This window comes from Chenopodium quinoa, unplaced genomic scaffold (genome assembly GCF_001683475.1).
Source record: "Chenopodium quinoa cultivar QQ74 unplaced genomic scaffold, ASM168347v1, whole genome shotgun sequence".
Lineage (NCBI taxonomy): Eukaryota > Viridiplantae > Streptophyta > Magnoliopsida > Caryophyllales > Amaranthaceae > Chenopodium > Chenopodium quinoa.
In genome coordinates, this window is record NW_018742738.1 from 10,290,588 (window position 1) to 10,305,598 (window position 15,011).

The 15,011-nt window shown below is 36.6% G+C and overlaps 1 protein-coding gene and 1 long non-coding RNA gene across 2 annotated transcripts; both read right to left on the minus strand.

Moving 5' to 3' along the window:
* Nucleotides 1-1,524: 1,524 nt before the first annotated feature.
* Nucleotides 1,525-5,749, minus strand: LOC110724073. The gene is made up of 4 exons (XM_021903470.1): nucleotides 5,402-5,749; nucleotides 5,168-5,311; nucleotides 4,613-4,996; nucleotides 1,525-1,536 (listed from the first exon to the last, which is right to left on the minus strand). Exons 1-4 carry the CDS (start codon nucleotides 5,747-5,749, stop codon nucleotides 1,525-1,527), a joined length of 888 nt encoding a protein of 295 aa, XP_021759162.1.
* Nucleotides 5,750-6,168: 419 nt separating this feature from the next.
* LOC110724227 lies at nucleotides 6,169-7,364 on the minus strand. Its single transcript, XR_002511915.1, has 2 exons — nucleotides 7,197-7,364; nucleotides 6,169-6,853 (listed from the first exon to the last, which is right to left on the minus strand). It is a non-coding gene; the product is annotated as an uncharacterized LOC110724227 (long non-coding RNA).
* Nucleotides 7,365-15,011: the final 7,647 nt, after the last annotated feature.

The window sequence follows — 15,011 nt, forward strand, 5'->3', positions numbered from 1 at the left end:
GTCTATAACGTAAATACCTGATGTAGAAACAACGGTTCTGTAGACACCCATTTGTGTCTCCCCAAAACCAAACCCGGTGATGAGTACCTTTCACGTCGAATCATAATCGAATGAAACGAAAGTGTGGAAAAGTCTAGTGTTGCGGAAAGCTTTTATTTTCTTTTCTCTTCTTTCTGTTTTCGAAAACCCACTCTATTTTATGAAAACGTCCATTCCAGTTTAGTTTGGACCATGATAAGGGTCCAATAATGGTGTAGTTGGATGGGGCTTGCAAAGACCTTTCCAACGATATATTATAAGCTCAATTCCGATGAATAATGAGGAAGTTATGGCCAAAATACTAAACTGGGCCCAAACCGGATTTTACCTACGACCCAATGATCATGAGGAGGGTTCAAAGGTTTAATCCTATTCCTAAACTAATTAGGATTGATTAGAATCTTCTATAAGTTTCTAAAATATATTAATTATCCTTTTCTGAAATGATAATATTAAGGAATTTTATTTAAATATAAACTTTCCTTTTTTTATAAAACTTTTCTTTTTTAAAGTCCTAATTCTATTCGGATTTAAACATGTTCAAAGACAGTCAGATATTATTTTCGTGCCTCATATTTTTTATCCAAATTTTATATGGTTGGATAGATCTTGAAATTATCTTTCCAATGATATATTATAATAATAATTCCGAGCTATAACGAAAAAGATATGAATAAGATATCAAACTCTATCCAAAACTAACATCGTTTCACTATTTCGTTCATATCTTTTATTATACAACATATTTTAATCTGATTAAAATTGGGTTAGAAAGTAGAATTCAATATCTTTCAAACAACATCTTATTCATCTTATTCCGATTTCTGGATCAAAAGATATGATAAAAACAAAATCCGCAAAAACTGCTGTCTACGAGTTTTATTTCGATTCGAATTTGGATTCTTTTCTTAATTCTTCGACTCTCTTTTTTCCTATAAATAGAGGTCATATCTCCTCTTAATCAATCACCAACTCTCATCAAGATTTTCTTGATTATTCTCTCTCTCTCCCTTTTTCTAAACTAGCCTTTTCTCAAATAAATAATTCTGCATTCATTAGATCTTGATACACCTAGCCATATTCGAAGTTGTCTTCGCCCTAGACGTGAAAGGTTTTAATTTCTGAGGGTTTGGTCCCAAATTTCTCTTTCAATTATTTAATTTAATTGCTTTGTTTATTATTTTCCTTGAATTTACTAACGTGTGTATTTTGTTATTAGAAAGAGGTACGAGGCATCCAAGTAAGTACTTTAATGGTTTAATTGATATTATGATGTAGAAATCATGCTTAGAATGTTATTATGATATTCCTAATATCATGTCTAGGGTATTTTTAATATTAAATATGATTGTTATGATGCATCCTATTCTCTTCCTAATATTTATGATTGTTAGTATCATGTTAGGGTTAAAGATTTGATTTTTATTGTTTAGTGACATGCTAGGGTTTGTTATTAATCTTGTTAGTATCGTGCCTAGGATCTTGCTATGCTTTAACCTGATTATGATGAACATGATTATGATTGATATTATTATTATTCATGATATTGATTATTTATTATGTTGCTTGATATGCTATTTATTATTTATTGCTTGATCACCTTTATTGCATGTTTAAAGGGAATTTGGTACTTGTAATCATGCTTAATAAAATTATTAATAATCTTGTTTAGGGTTAATTGTGATTATAATTCAAGTGATCGCCAATAATAGATTTGTTTGTGCATTAATGTTCAACCAACATAGATTAAACAGGTTTAGGGTTAATCCTATTGATTGCATGTTAATCAGAAAGCACACATGAATACGAGCAGAATAAAGTAGAGGCCTATTATTAGGGCAGGTTCAATCTCTTTTAGGTTGGATTTTTACCTTCATCCCCGAACCCTTATTTGGTTCATGACCTTATGGAGTTGACGATCTCTTGGATCGTTAAGGGGTGTAACCTTCACCTCGTGAACGGTTTACAAGTTCCTTAAAAACTTGTTGGCGACTCTTTTGCTCTATCTTCTTCCCTTTTGGACGCCACCGTACTTTAGTGTATGATTACAGTGGGGTTCAAGCTAGTGGGATTTTAAAGGCTTGAAACTATTCCCTACAGGTTCCTTCTTCTTATCTTCCTTGAATTTGAGGCAGTCTCTCTTCCAATGTCCCTTCTTCTTACAATAGAAGCATTTGGAATCAGACTTAGAAGATGCTACCTTTTTCTCCTTGTTGTCTTTGGTAGCTTTCGGCTTAGGCGAAAAGTTCTTCTTTCCTTTCCCCTTGAAGCCCTTCTTATTTTTTCCCGCCCTTTTTAATCATTAGCATATCATGCCTTCCCTCATCCTTGAGCGTCTGTTCAGCTTGCTTCAACATCCCATGAAGCTCGGTGAGGGTTTTCTCCATGCTATGCATGTTGTAGTTCATCTTGAACTGGTCATAGCCTTTGTGAAGGGAATGGAGAATGATGTCAATAGCCATTTCATTTGAATACCCCGCATCAAGCCTTCCCATGTTCTCAAATAATCCGATCATTTTGAGCACATGTGGGCTGACTGGCTCTCCTTTCTTAAGCTTAGTCTCAAGGATCTGCCTGTGGGTTTCAAGCCTTTCAGTTCGAGCCTGTTCTTGAAACATATTTTGTAACTCAGAAATAATCTCATAGGCCGATTCCTTCTCGAAGAAGGTTTTCCGAAGTTCAGGAGACATAGTGGCTAGCATTACGCACTTGACATCCCGATCGGCTACTTGCCATCGGTTAAGGGCTGCTTGAGTTACCTCCTCATTGGGAGCCTCGGGCATTTCCTCATCAAGGACATACTCTTTCTGTTCTTGTATAAGAACGATGCGCAAATTCCTTTGCCAATCAAGGAAATTGGTACCACTCAACTTCTCCTTGTCGAGAATTGAGCGTAATGAAAACTGGTTGTTTGTGGTTGAAGACATGATTCTACAATTGAAAGAATTTTAATGAAAAACCATTCAAAATTACTTAAATATGATTGAATTTTATTCATGCAAATTTTCAATACTTATTTAACGTCTTATTTACACGTAAAATTGTCCCTATTTTGTGAAAATAAGGCGATTCCAAGATCCGAAGAAACAAAGAGTGGTTAAGCATGCTTTGGCTTGTCTTAACACTCAATCTTCTAGGATAAGCATTGCCTTGCTAATGGCTCTAAGCCACTCTTGGTTAGACAATCGTCGCATCTAATGCATCTTTGACGATGTATCTCTTTTGCCACGGTATGTGAGGACTCCTCACTTATACCGATGAGTTAAACCAAAACCAACGTGCACACCCGGTGTGCCTTATGAGCCTTGGAGAAGTGATGGCACCTCGCTTTGGCGTAGCCTACCATCACCCTCGTTCGGTTGGTAAGTGTTGTTTTGGAAAGGCAAGTTTGACTTAATATTATTAGGGACCTAGGATTTCTATGTTGGTTGATTTAAGTGAACTTAACTAATCATCGCAACATAAAGAAAACCTAAACATGCATCTAACGAATAATTCACATGTATATAAGCATAAAATATAAAGAGAAATTATAGATGCATATTGGCAACTAGTATGACCCCTTGAATTCTTCAAATCTTCAAAAGGTCTTCATTGCAATTCAAGGCTTTGTCTTCCAAGATACGCCGTCTTCAAGACTTAACCAAACTATGCAAATACTAGTGTCTACGACTAGGAATAATCTAAATATTAAGGTACAAAAATACTTAACGGTGCGTAGACCGTATTTAGATTTACAAAAATACATAACGACACGTAGTCCGTATTTTCTATCCTAATCGGGTCCCACTAGTTGCCATTTCATAAAACCTGTGAGAGAGAATATATATTCCATTCATCCATTCACTATTTGTGAATGGCCCATGCAATTTACAATATCAAACAAGTAAAATGCATTTAAACAACTCGCGCACTAGTAACTAATCTAGGTGGTTAATCCGATTAACACGCCTAATTAAAACTAGTCAAAGTTGTTTAACCGATTATGTAATTGACGTCATTAATAATTGAAGCTCCCACTAAATTCCGCATTTCCCTTAATTAATCCAATTAATTAAGTCGGTAGCACCCAAACTTGTCAAAATAAAATTTTGCCAATGCCGCTCAAAACCGAGGCCTAGCCTCCCAAAATTTTAATTAAAATAAACAAAATTAATTAAAATAAATAAAACGGCAAAATAAGCAATATTTAGCCAACCGCATTTCAAGTGGCTTTCACTTTAAGCGTTTTGCCAAGGAAACTCGAATAATCGCGGCTCATGCAAACCAAGCATACTAAGGCTATTCACCTCACCGCACCAAGCATATGCACACACAAAAAACTCCGCACACACGGCCCGCAGCAAGCAGCCATGGGCTACTGCCACTGCCGCACGCACAGCCATAGCTGCTGGTGCGTGGCTGCTGCGGCATTGTGCTGCTGCCGCGCGTGTGGCCACACGCAAGGCGGGGCAGCCACCTTGACAGCCACATGCGGGCTGCTATGCAGCCCGGCTAGACAAGGGTGGTTCTTTGCCTCGTTTTGCGTGCTATGGCCTCGGGATTTGATCCCATTTGGCAAGTCAACTTGAACCTGGTCATCATTCAGCTGCACTTCATAAGTGTCATCCCTGAAAGCTTCAATTATGCAATTCCTAGCCACATAGCTTATCCTCTGAAATAGCTTATGCACATATGGAGTGATGTTGGTTGTGATTTCCTTGGAGTCCTCCCACTTCTCATTATTTCTCCTCATCATGTACCTCCTCATCCATTCCATTTGGGTGAGGATAGGTTTGTATCTTGCATCTCTGATAACAGAGTTGAAAGTCTCACACATGTTGTTTAGTAACATGTTGGACCTGCAACTGTCACTGAATGCATGTCTGCACCAGTGATGAGTGGGGATGTTCTCCAAATAATTGTAAGCATCCTCATCAAGCTCCCTAATCTGTTGCATGGCTATCTGAAACTCAACCTACAACCACAACAGGAACATTATCATGAAAGAATAACATACACAACTGTTGTTGCTCTTATTTTGCTTTTATACACAACAGGAACATTATTACATGAAGTAGGTACATGAACAGGAACAATATCATGCATTTACTTATTCAAAATAATTTAAGGTCACCTAGAGACTTACAAATGTTGTTGCTCTTGCAGCACTCCAGAAGAGCTCTTTGAAAACTGATCCAGTGAACTTCAACTTGAAATTTGCCCAAATGTGCCTAACACAGAACCTAGTCTCTACATTAGGCACAACTTCAGACAGAGCTTCAACCAGTCCCTGTTTAACATCATCAACAATTACTTGTCACATTTCAAACAATAAAGAACAGGACAGAAAATAAGACTACAATAATCAAAACAATATTACCTTCTGCCTGTCTGACATGAAGGTGAAGCCTGCCCCATCTGAACTTCCAATGCATTGCATCAAGGATTCCAGAAACCAGACCCAAGTCTCCCTGTTTTCAACCTCACAAGTTGCCCAAGCAATGGGGTAAATGCTGTTGTTCCCATCCTTGGAGACTGCAACTAAAATCTGGCCTGGATAAGCTCCTTTCAAGTGGCAGCCATCCACCCCTATAATTGGCCTAAAACCCTTTAAGAACCCATCCTTCAAAGGCCTTAAACAAATAAACATCCTCATAAACAAGGGAGGCTCAGGCTTTTCAATGCCATCAATCACAACATTCCAACCAGACCCAGGGTTGTATTTCATTACAGCCTTCCCATAATCCCATACCCTAGCATATTGCTCTCTTGCTGAACCAAAAAATGATCAACTTAGCTCTACATCTTGCCATCCAAGCCCTGTAGTAGGTCACTTCTACCCCCAAGTTATGAAGCACCCTATCCTTGTACCTCATTCACATCCAAGTTATCTGTCAACCTTGCCTTTGGATCCTTGGAAACCCCCTCATCATGTACATCAAACTGCTTCCCAAGACTTCTTGTTACCTTAGCTAAAATTTCTTCAGAATTCTGCACAAACCACCTCTCATCCCCACTGTCATACTCCTCCTCTCCAGGCTCCCAAGTTATGTCAATCTCACTCCCATCACTTGAAGAAAACTCATCTTCCCTCCCAGTCTCACTGCCCTCACTACTATCCTCAAAAATCAATCCTTTGCCTACAGATTTTTTTTTTCCCTTTCCCTTATCCAACACCTTCACACTGCCAGAACCCCTTTCAAGCTTAGCTTTACCCTTTTGTTTCCCCTTACTCAACAACTTCCCTCTACTAGGAACCCCCTTAATCTCAGCAGAAACCCCTTCAACCCTTTCTATCCCCTGTCTAGATCTAGGTTTAGGAGATTCTTCACCCTCCCTCACCTTAGGCTCATTTTTGTTAATTCTTGGGCTCTTCCTAACTACAGCAGGCTTACCTGAACTTTTCTTCCCCTTTCTCTCAGCCTTTACTGGAGTGGACTAGGCTTGGATCTCATGTATGGGCCTTAATGTTTCATTAGCAGTCACAAATACTTCAACATACCCTTCCCCATTCATTGTCTCCAGCAGCCCCTTCACTTCCTCTTCATTTACTAACTCTCTTCTCCCTGTGTTAAAGGTCCTACCTCTTTCTTTATACCAAAGTCTGTAGTTAGGTGGGACATGGACATTAAAGTTCACAAACCCATGCACAGCAGCTACCCTCAAATAATGCAAATCTATCTTATCCACTACCACATCCCTCCTCCAATAACATAACCCACCACACCAACAAAGCAAATGCTTTGATTTTGACACTTGTTTAGTAACAAAGCACCCCCTACTCTAAATACTATATCAATTAATCCATCTTCGTTGTCGGCCATTTTTCTACCTAATAAACAAATGCAAAGCAAATCAATAAAACCCAACATAGCTAACCCCATTACACAGTCAACCGCAATACTTTAATCAACAAAATCAAACATATTTAAACCAACACAATGACAAACCAGTCAACAGTCAACAAAATCAATGATTTAAACTAAATAATTCACACATTACACCAAATCATACTTAATTTAATCAAATTCAACTTTAATTACAAATTACCCCATTTTACTGTTCTTAGGGTTCCTAATTTTTTTTTTCCCAAATTACCCTACTACACCCACACAAATGGCATAATGCAGCACACGGTACTTGTTGAAAACTACTTTAAAGGGTTCGAAAGGTACCTGTATTGGAATCTTACTCCTGTTGCTGTCAGAATCCACGAAAAATTCCAAGCTTTTTGGATGTTGGAAATGGCTGACGGAATCTCGCTGACTTGTTTCGCTCCAATATTGACACCTCCTCTTCCAACTCAATTTCTCAATCACAACAATCAGTATAGGGTTTGAATGTTCGCAATAATTTTGGTTGTTCAAGATTTGCAGACGAAATTCAATGAAGCAAAATTAGTTGGGTGGTAATAAATGACAGAGAAGATAAATTCGAATTGAAGGGGATGGAATTTGGAGGGTAAACGACTATGTGGGCCCCACCAAAAAATTTCGTCACAGTTTCTGTTATCTGGTGGTGAAAGCAAAATTTTTATTATTTAACAGGTGTTATAATTAAACTTCGAAATCTTAAGGTGTTAAAAACAAAATTAGGTATTTTAACAGGTGTTATTTTCTAATTTAGCCTTAATTAATTCTAAATAAATTTTAGAACTAACTTAATGAGCAAAAAATAAAAATTTTAAACAAGTCTAACTTAATAAAATTTCAAAGTGCAAATAACCAAAATAATTCCAAGAACCATTCTTAATTAAATTGGTTTAGCTTGGTGCAATTTCTCACTTTTAATATAATCAATTTAAATTAAACTTGAGAATTTGACAAAGTAAGGGGAAGTTGGAAAAATATGAACTTTAATGTTCAAATGAAAATTCCAATATCTAAATTTTGTGAAACCTTGAAATTTATATCTTCCAACATGAAGATAACCAAATTTCTATCACAAAAATTGAAACTTTATGTTTCCAACCAACTCTAAATGATTAAAACAACAAAGTTTAACACAAAATAACATGAAATTTAGTGGTTTTTAAAGTTTCAATCACTTATCACAAATAAAGATTGAATCTTTAACACTTAGGAAACCTCAAAACAAAAATTTTCACACTAAAAAGCAATTAGTTTGCAATTATGTGAAAACAAATCAACCTTTAAGCATCAAATACTACCAAGTGTGCTTTGAGGGGACTTAAAAATGCAGAAAATAATGCAAATAATCAACCACATAATCAACAAGTTATGTCATTAATTTCAAGGTTAGAAAAGACTTAAAACTTTTCGTCAAAAACGAAAAATCCCTCGAAAAAGGCATTTCTGGTCTGAATTTGGCTAAAATCACATTTCCTTCAAGATAAAAACCTTTCCAGAACACCTTTTCCACCCAAAATTCACTATTTTAGGGCGAAAATCTGGGTTCTGGGCCAAATTCGACATTAAAAACGGGATTAAAATAAATAAAACCGAGCTACTAATCTAATTAGCCAAAATAAACCTTGAAAAACATGATTATAAAAATAAACAAGCGGGGCTACGATACCGTTGTTGGGGTTTGGTGAGTCCGACTCACCGCGAAAACAACCCCGACCCAAGGAACCACTCGTAATTAATAAAACCATAAAGCATAAATAAATAAGCACAAGAAAAGGAAGAACGAATCATACCATTGAAGCGAGCTTCGCCCTCTCAAAACGGGCTCTTACTTGAAAGCCTTGAGCACCGCAAATGCCGTGCCTCCAACGGTATCCACCCACAAAGGACGAACACGACTTTTTAGGTTCGCTACTTTGGAGTTAGCAAGGTCCGACCAAAACCCATGTGTTAATGGAGTTTAAGAGTTTTTCCAAAATATGAAATGCTCTTTCTAACTCCCACTCAAGCACTTTACTCCAAATCCCAAGGTTGGTATTTATAGAGGAAAGTATGAGTGAGAATTTCTATCCCATCAATGTGGGATCATGAAATTCCACAAATTAATTTAAAGCTAAATTAAATTAAAATTGCAAACTAATAATAAATCTACAAGTGGCATTACCATGTGAAATGGGTTGGTGAGGACCACATGAAGAGTAGGGGACCATACTTGCTCCCCACTCAATACTCTCCTTGTGCCACATGTCCTTACCCACTTGCTCCCATATTCCTCAAGCTTCCCCATAGTGACCGGCCCTATGGCCCAACCACGAGCCCAGCCCCGCACCAAGATGTGGGCTGCTGCTGTGCGCGCAAGCCACGCACTTGGTGCGGGCTTGCTGCTGTGCGTGGTTGCTAGTGCGTGCGCTGCTAGCACGCCTAGCTTGCGGCAGCTAGCTGCTGCACGCACCACGTGCACGCGGCTGCTAGCTGCTGCTGTGCGTGGCTGCTAGCACGGTGCGCTAGCACTTTTTTCCCCTAGCATTCGGATGCTCGGGGCATTTCGATGCTAGGGGTATTTTGGGAATATGGTCGATTTATTATTATTTTGCGCGTCTCGTCTTTTTATTATTATTTACTCGACTTCCGACGATCGGTTTCGACGCTCCAAGTTCGAATTACCGACGTCTAAATATTTAACACTCGGGCGACGGATTAATTTCTTCCGAATTAATACATCGAGTCGGTTCGTATATTTTGCTTGGGTGTGACCTGAAGGGTTCAGTCAAGATTAAGCTGTAATATTAATTATATTAATATCACTGATCGGAAATTGATTAAAAGTGGCACAAAGGATTGTTTATACGAGGTACGTATATGTCTAGTTCGTTGTAAGTAGTATCATGTTTAGGTACCAAAGAAAAGAACTTAGTTTCATGATTAGAGAACACTTGGATGAAAATTGTTTGGCTATACATTTAATTAATTCATGTGCTTATGTTTATGAGACGTGTTTTGGTGAATTGATTATGTTTGTATGGAATTATGGATGCAAACATATTGAATTATATTGGATTAATTGTTCGTATGGAATGTTGATACAAACATATTTTTATTGGATTGGTTTTTTAACCACATTTGGATTATTAAAGGATTGGAATTAAATTGTATAAGTGGAATGAATTTATTAATTACTCCACAAGGTTATTATTATTTTATTTATTACCCAATAATGACTTGTTAGTATGTTGAGTAAAGGTGGATTAAGCCGAATGGCTAGGTGAGTTGACTATGTTCAACAATTTGGATAATTTGGAAGTTTAATGGAATTAAGGGTCAATTTGTGATGTGATCACCATTATCCTAAATAAGATTTAAAGTGAATTGATGTATGATTTTTATGTATGGTCTACTTGATTGAGTCGGCTATTAATTAAATTTGTAATCACGTAAAGTGAAACATGGATGAACAATAAAACTCTGGAAAGTGTGCACTTCTAGAGTATTGACAATTATGGGTTGGGGTACACGGTGGTAGCCCGTGGCTTTCCGAGGCTTGTTTGATCAACATGTCCTATTCTCTTTTGGTATTTAAATTACATTTTTATTTTATAATGAAATTTAGATGGGACCCTAGACTAACTTTGTGAGAATGGAGTCGTGCCCATTCTTGCATCGCGCTAAACTTTTTTTTAAAATGGTCATTTGGGACCAAAATGATTTGGGGGATTGGACAACCTCGTCTATTGATTACTCCAAATTAAATTAATTAAATTAAATATAAAGAGTCAAGTTTTGGAATTTGTTAGTATGTTGAGTCAATTAAATTTGTTTAAGTGTAGAGTCTTGATTAATGAATTCGAGTTGTATGTTTATTTACTTTAATTAGTTGAGCATGCCAGGTTTTGTGCGTTGTAGCTTGTGTGTACTCAGCTTTGGTGATTGCGTTCTTTTGTGTGCGTCTTTCTTTGGTCATGGCCTTCGCCTTTCAATGACCCTGTGATGATCCAATTATTACACTTGTATTATTGGGGAGCAGTATTGCACATGTTAGCTTGATGATGTGAAGTTTGGGATTTGACATACGCATTGTCAAGGGATTGGTGTGATTGAGAGTATTCGATTCTTGTGTTGAACTCATTTATGCTTTGCTATTCATTTATGTTTTGGATTTTGATTGTTGGTTTGGTTTAAATAAGGGCCTTATATGGTTCCAATTTGTAAGTTTTGACTTATGGGTTTTCTAAACTATATTATTTTAAAGACTTATGTTTAGTTATCCACTGCGGTACTTTGGTAAAGCCTTAACGTTTTAACACGTGGCGGTAACATGCCAATGGTTCTCCACTATTTTATTTAAATTAAGTGGTTTGGAAAAGGGAGAATTATTGGGGTGTTACATATTAAGGTTATAATTATTTGTAGGGTGTGTTCGATCAAGGTTCTTTTTGTGGTTTTTCTAGCAATGATCAAGGTATGTTTAAGTGGCTAGATACCTTTGAAAGTGATTGGTTTGAATAACATGTTTTACATGATTTGATTGGTGATTGAATTAAATTGATTTGAATTATGATTTTGAAATAAATTATGTTTGAAGGTTTTTATTAATAAAAGTATTTTGAATAATTGATTTTTAAATCATGTTTTGAATGGTTTGGATTACTTATCGTGTTTGATTTTAAAAGGTTTGTTGAATTAAATAGAGGTTTTTCAAGGAAGAGTTATGGATTTTGAAAAGTTATTAATATGAGATTTTATTCTCAAGTATTTATTTACAAGGTTTGATTTTGAAAGCATGTGAAATTAATTAAAAAGGATTTTGAATTATATTGGAACTATTGGATATTAAAAGGATTTATTGAACCATTGAATTATTATTATTAATGCTTTATAAGCATGTTGGTAATCCCACTATGCGGATTTTGTTTATTGATAAGGCCTTGGACTTTTATGACCAGGTTCTTCAAGAATAGCCTTGTAATATAAGGAGACTAGCTTGGGGGGTGTGCACACTTGGGTGAGGAATTGGATTAAATTGGTTCTTAATAAAGAAATTGGTAAGAAATTGGTTTTATTAACTATTATTTTGAATATGAATCATTGGAATCGATTTTGGAATAATGAGCTTTGAATTTATTGGATTAATTATTGGAATTGGTTTTAAAAGCATGTTTGCAAATATATTGAGTTTACACTATCTTGCACTTATTGTACTTAGCATAATTTGCTAATCCGTATTCCTTATTTGTTTTGGTTCGACCTGTTTACCGTAATGGTAAGCAGTGTTGACTATTTTCAGGTGGAGTCATGAATGGCATATGGGAGTCCAAGGATTTGCTTCACGTAGTTTAGGAATGTGTCTTGTCTTTATTTTGAGTACTCATACCAATGTTACTATTTTTAAAAGTATTAATAAAAGAAAGTTGAGTTTCCGCTACAAGTTTTGTTGTTGAGTTAAGTATTTTGAGTAGCCTTGCGTAATCACGCGACGACAATACGCCCAATTCTATCTCTATGGTATAATTATACGTATATACTAGTACTTCCGTAGTGGGATATTTGGGGGTGTTACAACGGCTCTCGAGTGTCGTCTAACGCCATTGATACTTATCAGAGAAGGAGTGGAGGAGGTGATGTGCAGAGATCTACATCGACTAGCTCCCACAACTCCGGAAACTCTAAGGCCAGCGCGTCCTCGACAAATACCAAGCCGCCGAACTGCATTCTTTGTCGAGGCCCACACAAATGGTGGGGGCTTGAAAGATCCAAAAGAGATTGTCATCTATGTCCGTGCAAGAGATCCTAGAGGAAAAAGAGACCAGCAGAGACAACAGCCCATACTACGGGATGTACTCCATGCGAATGACTTCCCCAGAACCCGAAGTCTGATACCTATCAACAATGCGAGTGATGGAGCCAGAGAAAGAGGGGACATCGAAGAAACAAAGCTCGCACTAGAGACACCTAGAGGCGGGAGATAAATCCCAGAGAGCCGACGACATCCCAGATACACACCCGCCAAACTCAAAGTCAGAAACCCGATTTGAAGCAAGGAGCGACGAGCCCAGAGACACCCAGAGACAAGCACCAAAGTCAACAAAGATTTCAGAAATCAGCCGCATCAACGGCGCATCAGAGACTGAAGATAGTTTAGGATTTTCTAGTTATGTTTGTAACTCTTGTAAGTCGATGAGGTCGTCGATAGCTTATGTGGGGGAGGATGTTAGAATCTAACTCCTTTTGATGTATTATATTCCCTTTAGTTGCTTTCCTAGAGTTTAGTTTATGTTTTCTTAGCTTGAGGTCCCATTATTGTGTTACTGTCAGTTTAGTGTTCACTAGGGATTCTCCTTGTAATCAATTTAAATCTCTTTAGAGGGTTAATGATTAATGAAATCTTAAGCCTTCTACCAAGTGTTGCTTTGCTTTTATGCTTGTTAGTTATTAGACCTTTATATATATATTTTGTGTCTTACTTGCATAATAGCTCCCCTCCAAACCAACTTGATGCTTTAAGAACTTGTGGTTCGGACCCGCTTGTGCCCGCCTTGAAGTATCGGTCGTCAAAAGCCCCGACCACCCGCACTCCATCGCCCAAATAGACGTGAGTGCTCCGTTGATTTAATTTCCCGCTTGGGTTGCTTTGTGCTCACGAGCCCCTCTTCCGCTCAAGGCTAGCGTTCTTGCCGCCAAAAGGCAAGAGCGCGCCGCAAGTTTTAGGGTTTAAACACCAGGACCGTGACACTTAGACATCTAAAAGTAGATAACATTGACAAGTCATATAGCCCATATTTAGGCCATTTTTTGTTAATATGCTCTTTTTATGTGATTTCAAACCTTATACACCTAAAAGTAGATAATATTGACATGTTATGAGAAAGAAATAGTTCATTTGATAAGAAATGTAGGAAATGGGCAAAGTAGAAGTCATATAGGCCATATTTAGGCCATTTTGAGTAAAATGCGTATTAAACCTTAATAAAATGCTTTTTGATTCAATTTTAAGCCTTAGAAACCTAAAACTAGGTAACATTGAGAAAGAAATAGTTCATTTGATAAGAAAGGTAGAAAATGGGCTAAAAAGAAGTCATATAGGCCATTTTTTATTAATATGCTCTTTTCATGTGATTTCTAACCTTATACACCTAAAACTAGATAGTATTTACACGTTATGAGAAAGAAATAGATCATTTTATAAAAATTTAGAAAATGCGCTAAATAGAAATCATGCATGTAGGCCATATTGGGGCAATTTTTGGTAAAATGCTCTTTTGATTCAATTTTAAGCCTTAGACACCTAAAACTAGGTAACATTGACATGTTATGAGAAAGAAATAGTTCATTTGATAAGAAATGTAGAAAATGGGCTACAAAGAAGTCATATAGGCCATATTTGGGCTATTTTTTTTTGTTAATATGCTCTTTAGATGTAATTTCTAACCTTATACACCTAAAACTAGATAATATTCACGTGTTATGAGAAATAAATAGATCAATTGATAAGAAATTTAGAAAATGGGCTAAATAAAAGTCATGCATGTAGGCCATATTAGGGCAATTTCTGTTAAAATGCTTATTTTATTCAATTTTAAGTCTTAGACACCTAAAACTAGGTAAAATTAACATGTTATGAGAAAGAAATAGTTCATTTGATAAGAAATGTAGGAAATGGGAAACGTAGAAGTCATATTGGTCGTATTTGGGCCATTTTGAAATGCGTCTTAAAACTTAATAAAATGCTCTATTGATGTGATTTCAAGCCTTAGACACATAAAACTAGGTAACATTGACATGTTATGAGAAAGAAATAGTTCATTTGATAACAAAGGTAGAAAATGGGCTAAATAGAAGTCATATAGGCTATATATGGGCCATTCTTTGTTAATTTTCTCTTTTGATGTGATTTCTAACCTTATACACCTAGAACTAGATAATATTCACATGTTATGAGAAATAAATAGATCATTTGATAAGAAATGTAGAAAATGGGCTGAATAGAAGTCATGCATGTAGGCCATATTAGGGCAATTTTTGGTTAAATGCTCTTTTGATTCAATTTTAAGCCTCAGACACCTAAAACTAGGTAAAATTGACATGTTATGAGAAAGAAATAATTCATTTGATAAGAAATGTAGAAAA

Bases quoted from the DNA above. Each gene is read 5' to 3' on its own strand.
- LOC110724073 (XM_021903470.1), bottom strand. From the start codon at position 5,749: ATGAAATACAACCCTGGGTCTGGTTGGAATGTTGTGATTGATGGCATT. The intron at 5,312-5,401 runs GTAATATTGTTT...GATGTTAAACAG, and splicing joins TCATGTCAGACAGGCAGAAG to GGACTGGTTGAAGCTCTGTC. The intron at 4,997-5,167 runs GTAAGTCTCTAG...TTGTGGTTGTAG, and splicing joins CTGCAAGAGCAACAACATTT to GTTGAGTTTCAGATAGCCAT.